This window comes from Gavialis gangeticus, unplaced genomic scaffold, assembly GCF_001723915.1.
Source record: "Gavialis gangeticus isolate Ggan-Ray unplaced genomic scaffold, GavGan_comp1, whole genome shotgun sequence".
NCBI classification, from domain to species: domain Eukaryota; kingdom Metazoa; phylum Chordata; order Crocodylia; family Gavialidae; genus Gavialis; species Gavialis gangeticus.
In genome coordinates this window covers 194,949,664-194,969,043 of record NW_017729032.1, presented here as the reverse complement: position 1 = coordinate 194,969,043, position 19,380 = coordinate 194,949,664, and the positions used below count along the sequence as shown (strand labels likewise).

The 19,380-nt window shown below is 38.2% G+C and overlaps 1 protein-coding gene across 1 annotated transcript in view; it reads left to right on the top strand.

Moving 5' to 3' along the window:
* The window catches only part of DMD (dystrophin), a 2,221,918-nt gene that overhangs the window by 790,892 nt on the left and 1,411,646 nt on the right, over window positions 1-19,380 (top strand). The window contains exon 40 of the mRNA XM_019523954.1: window positions 12,517-12,711. Within this exon, the coding sequence (XP_019379499.1) occupies window positions 12,517-12,711 (195 nt within the window). The remainder of the gene's footprint in view (window positions 1-12,516; window positions 12,712-19,380) is intronic.

The following is a 19,380-nucleotide window of genomic DNA, read 5'->3' as shown; positions in this document are numbered from 1 at the left end:
GCAGAGGGTAGGTTTAGGTTAGACATCAGGAAGCGCTATTTCACGGTCAGGGTGGCTAGGGTCTGGAACCAACTTCCAAGGGAGGTGGTGCAGGCTCCTACCCTGGGGGTTTTTAAGAAGAGGTTAGATGAACACCTTGCTGGGGTCGTTTAAACCCAGTACTCTTTCCTGCCATGGCAGGGGGTCGGACTAGATGATCTTCTCAGGTCCCTTCCAACCCTAGAAACTATGAAACTATGAAAGCATTTTGGATATGCTAAATATTCCTGTTTATCCCAAGAAGAATAGAATATTGTGTGGGAGGAACTGTGATCAATCTAAGAATGCAGATTAGGGGAGTTTCTCACAGTAAAGTGGTAAAGGTCATGCATGAATTTCAAGAAGTTTAGTCTGTAAGAAAATCCTCTGAAATTCAGCTAGCATTTCCAGAGGCAGGTCTCCAATTCGTCCATGAGTTCTAAGAATTACTTAATGTTAGGCACTTCTACTAATATTCTGTTCAGCTAAATTCAAAACTGTCCATCAAGATAACTTAATTAAGCCATATACAGATAGAGTAACAGACTTTATCAGTTTTAAAATAGTTTTCACAGCTTGATAATATGAAACCCTCAATGCTAAACTGGATACATTATTGCTTCAGAATATCCCATGCTTATCACGTATCCTTGCGAGTAGGAGACAATTTTCTCTTTAGACCTTTGCTTCCACTTAACTTTTCAGAGATATACTAGTTGAAGTGGGTTGCAAGAAGGGATAGTATGCTCCTTATCCCTCTTTCCTACTTGTAAGTGGGAAAAGAGGGTAAAAAGTAAGTTGTACAGTGAAAAGCAAAGAAAAATAATAATTCTATACTAGGAATAAGAGTTGCAAAATCATGGGTCAAATTATGGAGTCTGGCAAGTTTGGTATTGTACTGCTATTTCCTTCCTAAGGGAAGTAAGTATCAAGGCTGGCTGAAACAACTACCTAAGGATTTATTTGTTTACACTAACTAATGGAGCAAACATTTTTTTAAATGAAGATAATGCTGTCTCTTTTGCAAAATATGATATGTATAACCTTCTGACAGATGCTTCATTCCTACTTTCATAATTATACAATGAAACAATAATTACCCTTAATGAAGTAATGCTAACTAAATCCCTTAAGATTAAAAGTGAGGCTGAATGGCCTCAACTTTTTATGATGGGTTGAATCTTAGTTTTAAAGAAAGCTTGTCACAAATTAGGCCAGGTGCTGACTTGAGGTGGAACTTTTAAAGTGATACTAAGAGGTTCCTAAAGCTGCCCTTCCACGGCTTTTGAAGGTTCTCCCACCATCCTCTCTTACAGGGTAAGAAGCTGCTGGGTTTTTTTCTTTTTATCAGAAGTGACCTATCTCCCACATTTCATGCTATGGAAGCAAAGACTAACATGATACCCTGTTTTCCTTGTGCACATAACTCAGCCAAACCTGAGGATAAACACTTCTTTTTTTTTCTTTCCTTTCCTAATAAGTTCCCAAAACGTTTGCATGTAAATTGTTTTTCTACTTGCCCTTTGCTCTTTTTAGTGTAGTATTGCATACTATATTTAGAGTGTCTTTATAATAATTTCTATAGTATCAAAAGTTAATAGATTGTAACATTATCTAATGAAACAAGCAGAGGAAAGCCCCAAGATGATCTGGTTCTCAGTGGCAGTTACTTTGAATGGGATGCCAGTCCCTCTGTGAAAGCTGAAGATACCTGCATCATCTTTAATTTTGAATGTGTGTATATGTGCACGTGAGTGCAAAAGCATGTATGTTTATATATGCATAGTGTACATGTGTGAATGTATATATGTGTACAATTGGTTTCACTGTCAGAAGTACTGGAGGGAGAACAATTTAATTAACAAGTGGTTTATGGGGTCATTTTGGGGGAGCTCAGCTGTGGAATAATTCCAATATTGATTTATAAGAAACAAATCCTGTCATTGTTCTATAGTCTGAAATCATATGAGTCTAGTATAACAATTAATGAAAGGATTACGTTAAGTAGTAACCATGAAAAGGAAATGAAGACAAAAATGGAATTTGGTAACACCTTTTATAATTTCAGGAATGAGGCAATAAGTCCTTAATGTCTTGTTCTTTAAAGTTTGTTGACTTTAAGTATTAATGATGCATTTTAGCAATATTTTAGATTGTTTTAATATTATATCAAAGAATTACTAAACAGACAGGGTTTACTTTACTGAATTATTTGTTGAGAATTAGCACCATGAATAAGCACTAGGAATAAAACAAACAATTTAGAAAAAATGATAGGCCACATCCCCAAACATGTAGTTATGTTTAACATTAATGGATTTTTTTTTTATGATTCAGGGAAATCATTAGGTATGCTTTTACTACGTTCCTGTTCAACAAAGCACTGAAGACAGTCGGTCTTAACTTCATGCTTAAGTGCTGTTTTGGAGAGGGATGCTTTATTCAGACAGGCTTCATTGTCTCACTGCCACTCTGTACTTCTTCTCTGGATAACTAAAGTTCTAGACATTTTGAAATTCCTTCTGTCACGTGGCAATTTTTTGTACTAGAAGATTAATTTCTTTGAATAAGATGGAGTCACTTGAAAATGTACCCAGCTTCATTCTTGAAAGTTTTGAATTATCAGGATATAGGACTGTTGAGAACAAAAGTATTCCAATAAGCAGGCTTTTTAAGCACAACATTTCCTGTGAAATACATTCATGTGCGTGCACATGTGTGCTTGTGTTAATTACGTAAAGACGTTCATACACTGAAAAACATTAACAAATCAATGGTAGACAGAATTATTTGGTTAATGTGATATCTTTTATTAGCAGCTAAATAGTAGGAAAAAATGTTCTTTGAAAGTTTTCAGGCACAAACACCCTTCTTCAGGCATAGGGACAGTCTTCTGGTGTTTTGTGTCCTCCTGGGTGGAATAAAAACCAATATGCAAAATGCAGATCTGTGAAAATGCAAATGCGTGGCAGTGAGGACCAAAGGCCATAAGAGAGAATAAGTGTGAGACAGGTAGGTGGCAGGGGGAGTGGAGAATGGTGATTTGGTGACAGAATGTAGCTAGTGAAATGTAGAGACATTACCTGGGGTTATCAGATGGCAGGCAGGTTATAATGTGCCATAAATCCAACATCTATATTTAGCCCATTTTTTAAATTCTGTGGCAGTTTGTTCAAACCAATTATGTTTATGGGTAGTGCAGCATATTAATTAATAACAGTAAGTGTTTTTGAAGTGCAACAGTATAATATTTGCATCCCTAGTTTAATTAGAAAGAATAGAAATACTCATCTAAACAACTTTTGGATGTTACTATAATGACACAGAGATATTTGTTGAAAGCTATCCTGGAATACAGGTTTGCCATTCTGCTTTGGTCTCATCTTCTTACAAAAATCCAACATATGCATTTACATGTTTTTATATTAAAGAAGTTAGTACATTTATATTAGTTGTTGCTGGATAGCTGTATAGTGTATACAATGAATATCGGGAAACTGAGAGGGAGTGATATAGGTGTGTGACCAGTCAATTAACATCTGTCAACATTTTTACCATGCAGTATAACTATGGTTTTTTTGCCTTCAGTATGACATTAAATAAGGGGAAGGATTAGCTGGAAGCTGTTCCAGCCTGTTATCTCATTAAGATAAGAATGTGCTTTATTTGTATGCCAAATGAGTGGATTAAATTACATCAAAATGGATTTGGTGGCATTTATGTCATATGTTCTTATCTACAATTCATTGTAATATACTTACAGATGATTTAGCAATAAAATGAAGTTAAGTTTACAGACCTTGCTGTTCTGAATTTAACATCTAATTTTGAGTTAGCTTCAGGGGGCTGAGCATTTGTCAGTCAAGAACTGGTCAATCAAGATATAACAAGTCAGCTTATTTGGCTTATTTGGCTAAGCCACAATCACAGGATTACTTTCCCAAAAGAGAAAATGCCTTACCTATACATTGCTTGGATGATAAGTTTTGAGGTGTAGTCCTGTATGTTTTTTAAATTCATAATTAACAGTTCACCAAAAATTTATGTAAAAGGAATACTATAGTGACACACAAAACCAGTTTTCACCATTATAAAGTCAGCTTTGAAAACAGTTACCAATTTTTTTTCTAAGCTTGCTAAATTATTTTCTCACTTAAATATTAAGAGGATTAAAAAAAATCATCTTGAGCAGGATAAATTATTTTATCAGTTTATTTAAAACCAGGCATATAGTTGCCACTTTTGAGCATAGGATACAAGTAGATGCTAATCCTGTAAAACAGGAGTATTGACATCATTATTAAAGATCAGTCAAAGACCTGTATTTAGAACTTATACAACCTCTGGTAGCATTATTTATGACTCAAGCCAGTCTTACTAGATTTTATTTGTATAGATGCTAAATTAATCTTTAAACAAAGAAAATTAAGTTAAGCCTTAACAACTATGGAAATAATGCATAACGACTTCCCATTTGGTACAATGTCGAAAGTAAATCATTATAGGTATTTTCTACATCCTTCTTTATGGACAAGGAAGAAGAGAAAATATCTAATTTGGGGGAACTGAAAATAAGATTTGATTTTTGAGTGGAATAAGTGTATTCATTCACATTCATTGCTTCAAGGCAAGCTATCCACAGGTTACCTATCAAATTACCACATAGAGCTCATTAGAATATGGCATGACTATCAGAATTTGTTGGGAGGTGGCCTAGAACTTGAGCAAAAATGGATATGGAATAGACCCTCACCCGTGGAGAAGGAAACTTTGCATTTCAATCAGGCTGTAAAGGTCGCAGACAAGACATCATGAGGAGTTTCACATTATATAATACCAGCCTGTACATTGCTTTGGTGGTGGTGGTTAAAATCCAGGCATGCATTTTTCTTATAATAATATCACAATGTTTGCTTTAAAGTGCTATAAATGGAATGCACAATTTCACTGTAGGTTTTTTTTTTCTCCCTCACATAGGAGAGCATGAAAACAATGAGTCTATTCACGTTGTCAGACATAGAGTAGATTTAATTAGCTCATGAATGTGGCATGCATTAATTTTTTGTGCTGTAAGGTATGGTAGGAAGAGCTCTGAGAAGGCATCCTATGGCTTAAACATGATGACATTGCTTTCCCAAGGTGAAATTCATTCCCGTTTTAAAAGCTCTGAGTTGCACTTAAGAAATATATTGGTCTCATGCTGCAGAGGCATCTGGGTAATTTTCATTCTTTGTGAAATCATTAACATTTTAGCATTTTTGGATGTCTCAAAAGCATATATTTTTAGTTTTGAGGAATCAGTCTGTAGTATGAGATATAAACTAATAAAAAAGTGACTTCTCAGTGTCTTGATCCTATAAAATTCACACATATAACTGCCAGCAAAGGAACAGTCCCATTTATTTCAGCAGATGTATCTTGCAGCATTCAAAATATATGCACCTTTTCACGGGGATGGAGGGAGGAGGGTACCTCATTCCTTATATAAAGCACTGGTGTAATTTGTATAAAATTCTTAAAACAGATTTTTCTCAGAGATGCAGCACGCATTGTTTTCATGTAGTTGTCTGTATTGTTCAGAAGGGTCAAAGCCAGGCATGGGTAGAAAACTCGTATTAATCAGTTCCATTTTGCAGGCAAGGTGTGTTTCTTCCATAGGTTATTTCACTGTTTTTCATAGATTTGTATACTAGCCTACCATCAAATGCTATGGACAGATATTCATTTGAACTACTGTGAATCCTTGAGCATTTCTATTTGGCATCATGCAGATGTACAGCCCCCACCACTTGTTATGCCCCCCAGCAGCTTTCCTCTGCCCCAGAGCATTTCAGGGTAGCTGCAAAGGCATGCAAAAGCATTGTATTACAAGTCTGCATGCTTCTCAGCTTTCAGTCTCCAGAGGTTCCTAGGTCAAAGGGGAATGCTCATTGGCTATCCATCCTGTTCCCCATCCACCGCATGCACTGCAGAACACTATTGGATGCACTGGTGCATGAAGAGGTTTCAGGAAGCATTTCAGTGATGTTCCTTTTCTGGGTGTCATTTTTTAAGCATTTCTCTAGCTATGCGTGTCTCTACCCTCACTTTTTGGAACAGTTCAAAGGCACTTAGACTAGGTACAGACATTACACATTTTTTGGTTTAGGTGGTCAGAAACTAGTCTAAACCTGTAACAGAACAGAAGTTCAGTTCATATACACTGGTTTAAAAATGGTAGAACCTGGTATAAGATAGACCTGGATAGATATAGTATCAGATTTAACTAGTTTAAGTTGGACCAAAGTCTATCAAACTTCAGTCCCAGATCCCCTCCTGACTAAAGTTGGGTTGCAGTCCTCCGACATCCTAGGAGCCCTTGCCATTTTCCTGCTAACTCCCCCTTTCAAGGTGGGCAGGATAGCCTTGGCCTGTGCCCCTCTGCTCTGCCTGAGTCCTGAGTCAGCCCCACCCCTGGGCTGTCATAGAGCTGAGGCAGCAAAGCCTCTGCTTCCTAGCCTTGCATCCTGCCTGCACCTGTGAGCTGGGCCAGGAGGGGTGGAGTGGAGGCCCCTGCCCTCTTACAGCCAGCATAGCTGGGGGGACCACATGGTAGGGGCTTTCCCCCTTTGCCACTGCCTGGCTCACCTGGCCAGTGCAGTTACTCTCCCTGTCAGCTCTCGGTGGTGGGGGGAATGGAAGGGAAAAGTGGAGACCCCCCACTTCTTCCTAGTCAGCATAGCTGGCGGAGATCATGTGGTAGGGTGCTCTGCCCCCTCTCCGCCCCTACACCGGACTGTCTGACAACTGCAGGCAGGAGCCATGTTCAGAGCCACACAGCTGTCTGCCATGCCAGGAATCAGGGGCAGGGAGTGGAGCGGAGCCCACCCCACCCCAGCACAGGCTCCCCCCAGATTGCTGCCTTGGGTCTGGGGAGGAAGCAGGTTGGGTCCATGTAGTAGAGGCTCTGCTCCTCCCTGTCGTTGATGCCAGATGCGGCAGACAGCCATGGCTCCTGCCTACAGCTATCATGAGCAGTGGGGTGTAGGGGAATGGAGCCCCCCATTGCACAGCCCCAGCCCCAAGCCAGCACTGGGGGGTGGGTATGGTAGAGGGCTCCATTCCCCTAACCCCTTCATGACTGCCTGACAGCTGCAGACATGAGCTGCAGCTTTCCATAGCCCTGGCAATTAGGGAAAGGGGGAAGTGGAGCCCCCACTTCATGGACCTGACCTGGCCCAGCTTCACCCCTGCAGACCTGAGCAAGCAAAACAGGGGGTTCTGCACAGGAAGGTGCTCTGTTCTCCTACCCTCCTCCCCAGTTCCCAGCACAAGGGACAGTTATGCAGCTGCGAGCCAGAGTTCCTGCCTGCAGCTGTCAGGTGGTCAGATGGGAGGGATAAGAGAATGGGGCTCCCCACTATGTGGCTCCCCTTAGCTGTTTTGGCTGGTTTGGGGGGGCTCCAGTTTCACCCACTTCCCCCAACCACTGCTGGCACTTAGCACTTGGAGTGGGGGTAGGGGTGAAGCTGGAAAGAGATTCCTTGCTGGTTCCCCCACTTCTTGTGGTTGGGAGCAGGGGGTTGAAGGCATGTGCTGGCAGCCAATCAGGAATAGCCCCCACCTCACATCCCACCACCTTCTGGCCTCGACCAATGCAGGTATCTGCCTGTGTCCCCCCAAAGCGAAAAAGTATATTCCCTTCACTCCTGATCCAATTTATACACATTAAAGAAACCTTCATAGATTGGATCAATTTTGCCTCGGGCTTTTTGAACACCTGCACTTAGTCTTCGAGTGTTTCAAACATGTCTGTCCATGCCGAAAGAGCAGTGGCTCTTCTGACAAACATTTTTATTGTATTTACATTAGTGTAACTGTACTTCAGTGGAGTTAATCCAGATTTATCCTAATCGGGGATGGGATTTCAGCACTAAAATCTGAATGCAGAAGGATTTACAAATATCTTCAAAACTTTGAGGCATTGTGTAAATGTTTAATCTTGTAGTAGGGGTTTAAAATCTACCTACACTTGACAGAGGTAGCTTTTTACCATCAAATCTTCACCCACACACTTGTTGCTGACTGAAGTCATCCTATCTCATGATGACACATTCCACATCCTGAGCATTATTTTGATATGTATATCTTAAGTATTTACACAAAATACATTATTTGGATTAATTTACAGGGAATATATAGTAGCAGTGATGAGGGTGTTGGGTTGGCTTAACCGAAGGTGGGCTGATATTACTCATGGCTATCATAGCAAGAAGTACATAACAAAAGAAGATTTGCTGACTGTAAATAACTACGATACATCCTCTAGGAAAAATATCTCTCTGATGCCATGTCAATACCACATTATATTTCTATTTGTTCTTTTAGTTCCTACAGGCTATCTTGATGTTATGCACTAGTTAGTGACTGTTGAGTAGTTTGGGAATGGCTTCTGCAAAACACCAACAAAGTTATCTGGAGCTTTCAAGCGTCTCACTTGTGCCTTTCTAAAAGTTTCCTAACCCTTTTTCTGACCATCTAAGCACTAGTTACCTTTATCCAACTGAGTTACCGCTTTTCTTTTTCCAATCCTCAACACTTAGATGCCATTAAAGGATTACTTTGTCATTATTTTGTTCAGCAGCAGATCATTTATGAAAGGAAGCTAGGACTAGCTTTTGCTATCCCAACTTTTTCCTTAGGTACTAGCTTAGGTGGCACTTGGTGCTGTGTCAGGGTCTCTCCCTGCTGACAGTTTTGTTGTTTTATGTCGTCACTGTAGTTCCCAGGGTGCATTGTGTGCCCCACTGAAGAAATAAAAGAAAATGGGCTGCTATTAGTTCTGGATCCTGTGGTGAGGATACACTAAAAATAAGAAAAGAGCTATTGTATGACAAGAGAATGGAGACTTGTTGCAAGTGAGCAATTCCCATGGCAATGTTGTTGGGTTTTGATTTTTGTCCAAAACCAAATCTTCAGGAAGTGTAAAAATAGATATGTCACAAAGACTTATCCAGCTTTTTTAAACCAGACCAGTTTGTGTGACAATCATTTATACTTCAACCCATTTGTTACTTTTTTTCTGTTAAGACAGTACAGGAGGATTTGCAGTGCTCTCCATTCCCAAGGCAATCTAGCAAATACTTATAGTTGAGATAATACCATTAGAGCTATACTGCATGTAGAAAATAATTATCTCATACACCAATTTCTGCTAATATTGGTATATTTTTATTTCTAATGGCCAAAATGGAATCATTTCAAGAAGTGTTTTGGTTTGCTATGCTCACTAGCATTTTATGGATGTCCTTGTATAGTAATTGATAGGAATCAACAAACAAATAGGTACTCATTTGTTATTGATAGAAATGTGCCTGTGGAAAGATTCCTTTTCTTCATTTAAAATATATGCAATGAATCAAATAGATATAAAACATAAATTAGTATGGATATAGCATTATCTTATTCTTATGAATACAAAATTTCAGTAAATGTATGAAATGAGAAAGAGTGAGTGAAATATTAATCACTGACTAGGGGAATGTTGGTTGATTGATTTTTTCAAAAGATTAGAAAGGATTTGTACATATCAACATAAAGAGAGATGTAATTATAGAAGACAGAGTAAATTAAATACAAATGAAAAACATTTACTTTTAATAAGAGTGTGTGTGTTCTGCATAAACAAGGAAATATGAAGAATCTATGCCACCAGTTTTCCATATTTATTGATTTAACAGCCAGTGGATATTCGAAGTTTAGTATTTTTAAAAAGTTGCTGTCTGCTATATTGTGCCAGGTTGACAGGTTGGTAAAAGGTTTATATTTACACACGGTGTTTTAAGAAATTAGTAATGTTTTATATCCAGGTTCTTATAAATTTAAATTCTTGTTAATTTCTGATGTGTCTTGGTGCTCATAAAGCATTTTGGCACTAGCCAATTATACCCTTTGCTCCCAAAAGCCAAATTCTTCTTGGGGCAAAAATTAAATATTCAGTGTGGTCCTAGCACCTCTTGCAAACTCAGAGAGAGAATTACAATTCAGTTTGCAATTTCTCCAGTGTTGTATGCAAATTTAATGTATTTGCATATTATTTTCCTTTAAAATGTCACTTGAAGCAAAGAAATGATATTTGTTATACTTAGAGTAGATTTAAAACAATGCTGTCAAATGTGATGACAGAGCTTGGGAAATTTCTGCTTGAAGGTATCTTTCTTTTTTTAAAACAACCTTATCATTTACTAGTAAATAATGATATTAACACCAAAATTCACTGGCAGGTTGCTGCCACTAAAGCTCCTGCTAGAGCTTTGGCTCATGGAGTTATACCAGTTAGCCACCTCCAATTTTAAAAATCCCTTAAATTAGTATAAATATACTTTTGCTGTCCATAAAAGTCTCATTGTTTTAAAAGTCTTAAGGCATTCAAGAGCTAGGAATCAACTTTTAGGAAGAACATTTAATATTACATTTGATGTTGAGTAATGTTAATAGAGTCATAATGCTTTGAAAAGGTTATTCAGTGGTTTTAAAGCTAGATGTAATGCCTGAGAAGTTGGATATATGAGTACGTAAAATGTGAAACTGTCGGCTATGCAGTATAGCAAGTTTCCACAAATAAACTCATGGATATTATCTCCACGTGTGGTGTGCACATGTTTTATACCTCTGTCTCTTGGAATTTGTGCTGCCACAGTGTAGAAAAAAGTAATAGAATGAAGTGACTCTGTGTCACTTCATTCGGAATCTGGGGTTTTCTATTCCTGTTCAAATCCCGTAACCACAGGTTCTTATTATTTGATGGTTGTTCGGTAGTTTTTGTAAAATGATGATGTGGTTTCTGTCTATATTCAGAATCGCTGGAACAAAAAACATATCTGGTACCTCGACAGTTAGGTTTAGCAAAGACTGAAAACTGCACCTAGCCTTCCAATAAAAGGAAGAGTCAGGTGAGCAAGGCAGTATGATCACTTACACTAGTACATACCACCATGATAATGTAGTCTGCAGGTAAATAACAACATTTGGTCTCTTCAAGACCATTAATCCAGTACCTTCTACATATAGTAAACACTAGATCCAGCACCCTTTCAGTCAATGCAAAGAGCAAGGCATTTAGGTTGTCTACATGTCAAAGTACTGAAGCAGCTCTGAATGAACTAGCTTGAGTTTTCTAGGTTAGGAAGATTTTCCACGTGGACTAATCTATCCTATTTTTCAGCAGAGCTAATTAAAAATGATTTTCAAAGAATGTTTCTTAACAACTATTTGGAAAGGCTTTGCAAGGTTGCTATGGGTGTCTTATGCTGCTGCATTTCTTATTAGAATTTAGGCTGTTTTCAGTAAGAGTTCTATTTTGAGAAGATATACTGATGCCTATCACAATGGAATGCTGGTTTCCTGACGAGAACACCAAGGCACTGCAATAAACACAAAGAAATAATAAACTAAGCATATCAGGACATCAAGATAGTGAATGCTTCTTACCTTAAATCTTTCTAGGTAAGGTGGCCAGATGTTTTTGGTGGTCAGGAGATCAGAATTTTAAACTAACTTAATAGAAGTGCCTCAGTAGGCATACACAGCTTTGTCTTAAGCCCTTGGTCTGTCTCACCATACTCTTCTTAGTTTTTTGGATGGTCATCGTACATATCTGATCACACATCACTTGTGGCTTTCATTACTGTGAGCTTAGATACCTGTGTTTTTCCACAAACTATACATGAGCTTAATATTTTTAAGAAAACATTATTTGTCTTTCAGCCTCTTCACTACGGTTGACACAGGCACATTTTTTAAACAAACAGAGTTTTAGGTAATATCCGTTCAGCTGAACACAACACTTGTGTGACCAGAAGAGAAATATTGCTGGGATTTCTTTTAGGAGTATGAAAAGAAACTTCAAATAGCTGCTTGTTTCCCATTTTAGAATGTACTTTTAGTACAATATTTCATGTACTTAGCTGATTTTACAGCTCTTTGCTTTAAAAATATATACTTTAAAATATTTTAATAAGCAAAAGTATTTTTTCTTGACAATTTTATTGGAAAGCTTGAAGCTGCATGTACAGAACTCTTACACAATGAACATGCAATTAAAAATACAGAGAAATGAAGATGCAAACTGTTGTGCTAATAGTATGTGAATTGTTAAGCAGCATTTAATTACCTGTTTTCATTTATTAGAGCACAAGAGAGGAAAGGTCTTGTGTAAGGAGCCAGCTTTTGTATGGGCTAACTTTAGCAATTGTGAGTTCAAAAAGAGAAGGTGGAACGCATTGATCTTTTCCCACAAACTGAAATAATATTATGCTTTTGTTACAGAAGGATGTTACTTTAATGACACTAATATATGTTTGGAATCTTTTTCTTTTTAACCCGTTCTCTTTTGGATGTTGTGCAGGTGGATTTTTTTTTTAATTGCTTCTAGGTTGTGAACTGGAAATTGCATTAAATGATAACTTTGTTTCAATGTTAAGAAACTAAAGGAAGCATTCTGTTGTATATCTATACCAGCAAACTGTTTATGAAGAGACAACTGTTGTGATGACTGAAGGTATGACTATGGAAACAACTTACATGCCTTCTGCATACCTGGCAGAGATCCTTCGACTTCTGAAAGCCTTGTCTGAAGTTGAAGACCACCTTAACTCACCTGCTCTGCAGGTTAAGAACTATGAGGATCTTTATAAACAAGAAGAGTGTCTCAAGGTAAGATGCAAGCCTCTTAATACTAATATATGTTGTCTATTATTTCTTTTAATTTTGAGCCATTATATAATATGGGGATGAAGTAGCAGTCCTGTGTTTGCACTTGAGTTTTGAAGACAGGTGCTGAGATAAAGTGTGAGGAGTGGGTCATGGTGCTACCGTTAAATTATATGCTGTTTCTTGGTAGATAAATTACATTGCCTTTTGATTTTTGTAGTTCTAAATAACTAACAGGTTGTTCAGGGTGCTCAGTTATCCATACCCAATCCAGGTGCACCGAGCCTCTCTCTTTGCTTATATATGTATGCGTATACACATGATTACAAAAATATTCATTGGGTACATAATTACAGTCATTAGATGGCTAATATTGCCAACCAAATACTAAATTCTGGGTAATAAAAAAACTTTGCAGGATTAATTATGAAACCTAGAAAGTTGATTGACCTGAATCTTCAGCACTTAACCAGCATGAATTATTTGAGATGGAGTTATTCTAGTGTAGAATTGGTCAAGGAGGAGAATCGTGACCAATACTGCAAATATAACTGGATACACAGACTGTCAGCTTTTGCAAAATCATGTTTGTATAAGAAAAAAAGCATTTTATTATTGTAAACATAGTATCTATGGCTATAGCACTTTCAGATTGTAACAGAATAAGTAGAAAAGTGCAAAAAAGACTGCACTTTCATGCTTGCCCTGAACATTACCTGTATCATTCCTTTAGCCCATAAATGATTAGTTATGTGTGCCTTCTATGTGGGATGTGGAAAAATAGATAATTATGTATTTGTTAACTCTAGGAAATTAAGGTATTATGGGCTTATTAGCAAAGATAGTATCTCCAGTAAACCGTGTAATGGAATATGAATAAAGAAGTGCAGGAAAAGTAGCATGCAGATGATTATTTCTTATTCAGTAGAGGTACATTCCAGTAGTCTTGAACCAGCAGTAGGCCATTCTTATAACACTTGTAGTTTAGTTCCAATAGATTCAAGAGTCTTTAGATACTGAGTATTGAATGCCTCCAGTTAATTTATAAAGGAGACAACATGCCAATGTTATTACCATTCTTCCTTTTCAGTAATTGCTTTTGATAGATTGGCTTGCATGAGCAAAAGTCATAAAACATGTAAATCACTTCTAATGAGCTACCACTTGGTCCTCGTTTATATACTTCCTGTGTTCGTGACTAGATTGGTCAGATGAGCAGTGACCCAGTAAACAGTTTACTGGCATTTGAGTGACTCCCTGGTAGTAGCGCTCCTTAATGCCTTACATATGTGCTGTCTTAGTCTGATTTACATCCATAACTAATCACTTGTTCACCCACATACACTTGATATTATTATAGGCGACACCAACTTTAATGATATTGATTACTGTAGTTACAAGTAAGTATTGCCATAGGTTTAATTTAACTGAACTATTAAATTGTCATGAGATGTGCTTGTGGGCATAGTTCCATCTTCCCTCTAAATAAATCTCTCCCAACAGGCAAATGGATTTTGCACATTCATGGGTGTTTTGGAAGGGGTATAGTTTTGATCTGAGACTCTTTAATGAATATTTATTTCCTAGTAAAAGCATTCATCATTGTCATTATCCTGCAGTAAAAATAGAAAAGTAGTGCATACATTGTACAGCTGCTAGTTGGGAAAGGTTTGAAATTAAATTGTGGTTGATTTTTATTCCTGATTTATTTGCATGCATCAAATTACAGGACTGTAGTGGACTTTCAAACTGATTTTTTAAATGTATTACATTCAAGCAATTAGCAACCATCCTAATTAATACACATTTAAAGAAAAATAATCTTATTTTCAAGTACCTTTCAAATGAAACCATTTGAACCATGTCCCCAACAACAACAATTTATGGTCATTATACAATAGAACTAAATCAAGATTAATAATACATAACCCCCCCCCCCAGGACAGTAAAGAATTTATTTTTAATAGTTGACGTAAATGATAAGTCTTACGCTCTGTCTGTTTATAGCAGAAAGAATTGAAAATGACAAAACATTCTTGGATTTCTGAAATGCAGGATAATTATGGTCCTAATCTATGTCATATCTTAAATTATAAAGGCTTAATGAGTATATTTGATATTTTTGCTGATAATGATACTCAGAAGTAATATTTTCTTCAGTCCAAGTTCTGTTACATGTGTGATGGGGCAGGCTTTCACTCCTGGTGCTAGTACCAGCCTGCCTCCTGTCTACAAGCTAACCACCCACCCCATTCTCCTGCCATGCCTCAATGTAATAGTAATAGGATGTTACTCAGGTGGGAGGCTGCCCATTTTGAACCCCAATGTTTAGGGGGATATCTGCAGCTCTGTTCCACCCCTACACTATGGCCCAAGCCTTGCAGATGACATCCCAGGAAGCTAAACTCAGCTGTTCCCTTCACCCATTAGCTGTGGCCCCCTCTCTGGGACCTTTGGCTCCCCCTTAGGCCCTGGTCCCATCTCAGGCAGTTGGGACCCTGAGCTTCTTTGCTCTGAGGGCATCCCTTGTGGTGGGCCCATGGCCCTTTTGACCCCTCTCTGGGTCCTGGTCTCAGCATGGACCAGTTGGGTCCCTCGGGTTGGGTCTAAGCTGAATGCCTGGCTTTCAGGGATTCAGGTCCCCATTCCCAGCTCAGGTGCTTCACAAAGAGTGCCTGTCCCTTTGGGATCACTCACCCCACCAGGCTCAGGTGCTTCCAGAAGCTCACTTGGCCTTCCCTGCTACAATCTGCTCACTATCAGTGCCCTGCCACAACATGGGAGGATTTAAAGAAGAAAGCAAGACACTTGGATTTAATCTCATGAATGCAACGGTCTCCACTTTTCCATTATATCCTTTGGAGCACAAGATTTTTCAGCTGTAGAAACTCTGTATGCTGGATTTTGTACATTTATCAATGATTAACAAATAATTAAAATATTAACATTTTCTTTCATGGCAGAACAACTATAGATTGCATTAGAAATCACAGTTTACACACAGAAGGATTAGAGGATTAGGTGAAAATTAAGATTACTGAGAGACTTTCATATCAGGAAAAAAAAAAAAGAAATAATGCACACAATTGTGGTTTTCCTGGTTCTTACTATAATTAATAAATAAATATATTTCCATAGGGGCTTAGTCCCTCACAGATTCTTGCATTTTAATAACAACACTGTGTTTATGATCTCTCAGCCATCATTCCATAGATTGCAATGCCAGAAAATTATCCATTATGATTTCACTGTAAGACCAAATAGAAAGAGAGAGTAGACTGTTTTAGGGAGAAAGCACAAGGAAATTTTTAACAAATTATCAACAGTACATTTATTGTAATTCAGTTACACATAGTGAAAGAGGAGAATAGATTATTTGTATGATAGTCATATTAAATTAAGTCATATAGGTGGCTAAATAGATATTATACATATCTGTATCTTAAATTATTAAACAGATATTTAATTATACGCAAAAATGAGATAATGTTTTCCATGTTGAAGGGTTTATTCTTTTTTTAAATCTGAGCAATATGTCCACTATATTTTGTGTCCATATCTATGAAGAAGTTGTCATTTAAACAGGATTTTTTCATAATACTCAGTAATATTTTAATTCAAGAATATTTTAACTTGGAAATAAAAAAGTTCCTTTTTGGGTGTATACTCAGTGCAATTAATTCTTTAAACCAAGTTTCCATGACTTGCATGGCTTCCTTCACTCTCTTTGGTTCTTTCACACTGTTAAGAAGACTATATGATATTTTTCTTCTGAAGTGGTGTCAATGGAATCATTGTGGTTCTTTGACAGATAATTTTCTCATATGTATCAGTGTTTGCAGAATCAGGGTCCTATAATTATCTAAAGGATTATTGCTTGGCAGAGTATTCCTCAAGCTGCATATCTTGAGCCACAAGTGGCTCTTCAACTTATCCCCTATATACTTTTGAGAAAATGTTACCAAAGGTTTTCTTTTTCTTTTTTTCCCTCTACATTCATTGGTATGTCTTTCCTGCAAACATTAAGGCCGTGTGTAGACGAAATGAGGGGCATGTGTGCATGACCCTTTAAAGTGGGTTAAATGGTTTTGCACTGCTTTAATGGTGCTGGTGTTTACACACATAGGCGGTGTAGTGCACAGTAATTCCAGGCGCTGTAGCAAATTGTGTGGCGTAATGCACCTTAAATGACTTGGTGTGCAGCAAACTAAAACTGCTCTAAGGAGTTTTAGTTTGCTGTGCTACAGCTGCGGAGTGAAGTACCAGGCTCTGTGCAGCTCAGGGTCTCTGCAGGAAGCTCTGCAGGCAGCCTGGCAGCAGCCCGAGAATGCAGGCTTCACCCAAGAAAAGCAACAAGACTGATGTTTTTTTTTTCCCGTGGAGCCTGCCTGCCTGCCTGCCTGAACTGCACAGGGGCCCGATGCTTCCCTCTGCAGCTGCAGTGCCCCCTAGGACTGCCTGAGTTGGGTGCCTGTGGGTGGGTGCCAGTGGTGGGAGGGTGGCGGGGATTGTTGCTGCCACAGAGGGAAGCACCAGCCCCACCCCTGCAGCTCAGGGACTGCTCTGCCCGCTGGCAGCTCGACCTCCCCTCTCCTCCCCACCACCAGAGAGGCAGGTAAGTTTGAATGTGTGCATGACACGGGGGTTTAAAGGGCCCTAAACTGAAGTGGTGTTTTTTAAAATTCACCACTTCAATTTAGGGCCCCCCATTTTGTCTATATACGACCTAATTGTGTAGCACCTCCACTATTTATATCAGTGTTTTTAAGGTTCTGTAAGGATTTTTTCTGTGGTTGCTTTTTTGTGGGATCAGTCAGTTTGTTGGTTCTATGTTTGTAGTACTTCATTTGGAGTGTATATGTGGTACTGTATATCATTTTGATTAATAGTCCTCTCCTCTGGCACCTAAGCCATTAGGACAGAGTGTCACTGGCCTAATATAACATTTTAATTTGGTTTGTCTTTCTTCTCGTTATTACTTTTCTTTAACTCTGTCATTGTCCCTCTCCCTCTTGTCTTCCATTCTGTGTGAGATCATTTTGGTTCCTTTTTCAGATTTTATAAATATATTTGGGAACTGTTTTTACTCAACCTCTCAACTGTAGCTCATTTCTGTCTGAGCCAAATATACTGTAATCACACTACACCTATCATTCTCACAGCCAGGCTTCTTTCTTAATCCTTTGAAAATGCACTGCTTCAAAAAATCATCCCTAATGAATATTATCATTCATAGTTTCAGCACAAATTTTAAAACTGTAATTAAGTTGTGGAATTTTTCCTGCAATTCATGAACAGCCCAAGCTGTGCTGCTGCCGATGATGATGTCAGTACAAAAACTGTGAGATATAATTACAGATTTGCTATTCATGTAAGGACAATGCATCATCCAACATATATTTTGTTTGCCAAAAATATATTTGCATTTTGTAAATGAAAGTCACATCTGGATCATATCAAGTGATCCCAGGCAAGTATCAAAAAATTCAGAATGAAGAAATACTAAACATGAAGTTTCAAATGGTTTTCTGCTGTAGATCAGCAAAAACCTAATTAACCACAACTTGGAAGTCAGTGTGATAGAATATACTTCCCAACTTGATCTGTCAGTAATGCAGTGCTTGGTAGCTGGTTGGTACAGAAATGGCTGTAGAATTGAATTTGTACAGAGTGTTGTCCTCTGCTGTCAGATAAAGACAAATTCCAGGTGGTGAAAATGAACTGGAGTTTGAGTCTCTAGTGCTCTGATTTCTTTTTTTCAAGAGCAATGAGATGGCTCCACTCCCCAAAGGCTGCTGTCACTTCAGCTACTAATGGGTTTCTCTAATCCTTTTTATTCTTGGAAATGAAATTGTGAGCACTTTTGTTAACCAGGTTACAAAATCTCCCAAGGCACTTTCAGTATCTAAAACAGTTTGAAGCCATTTTCTTCAACTTGAAAAATGGAAGGGAAGTGTGTACACATGTACAGAGATACACGGTCTTTTTTCCCCTATCCATCTGTGAATTTCATGAAATGAAGAAAAAATGCATATAATAGGCATCTATGTTCCAAATAAGAGGAAAATCCTAAAACTTTATTTTTTAAGTGTTATAATTTTGATATCTTTGATATCCACTGCCCCCAGCCCCAAGCAAAAGTGAAATCCCAGACGTTTGGTTGCATTTTAAAAAACCCACCTGAATGAAGAACAAGGGGCCAAAAAAGAGGAAATGTCTAAGAAAACCCAGGACATATGGTAACCCTAAGTAACATTATCCTGAATGTAACCAACAGTGTACAACACTAATCAGAATGTTCAAGGTTGGAAGCCCATTTTAGACACTCCAGCCCATGCTAAGGCCTCCTTTCCATGTTCAGATAAAGGCATGATGGGATCCAACCAATCATTTTATAAAGGATAAAAATCAAATTGTTCAGACTTGGGAGACCAAAGTAGCCACATTTATATAGATGTTTAAATAAGTTAGCCCTTTTTTCAGAAAGCATTGAGAATATAAAGCTGCTGCTAGGCCTAAGGAGGGCCACTCACATGATCAGGGGCAGCAGGGCAGGCCCTACAAAGAGAGACTACGGAACTGAACCTGTTCAGCCTCCACAAGAGAAGGCTGAGGGGGGATTTAGTAGCCTGTTACAAACTAGTCAGAGGGGACCAGCAGGCATTGGGGGAG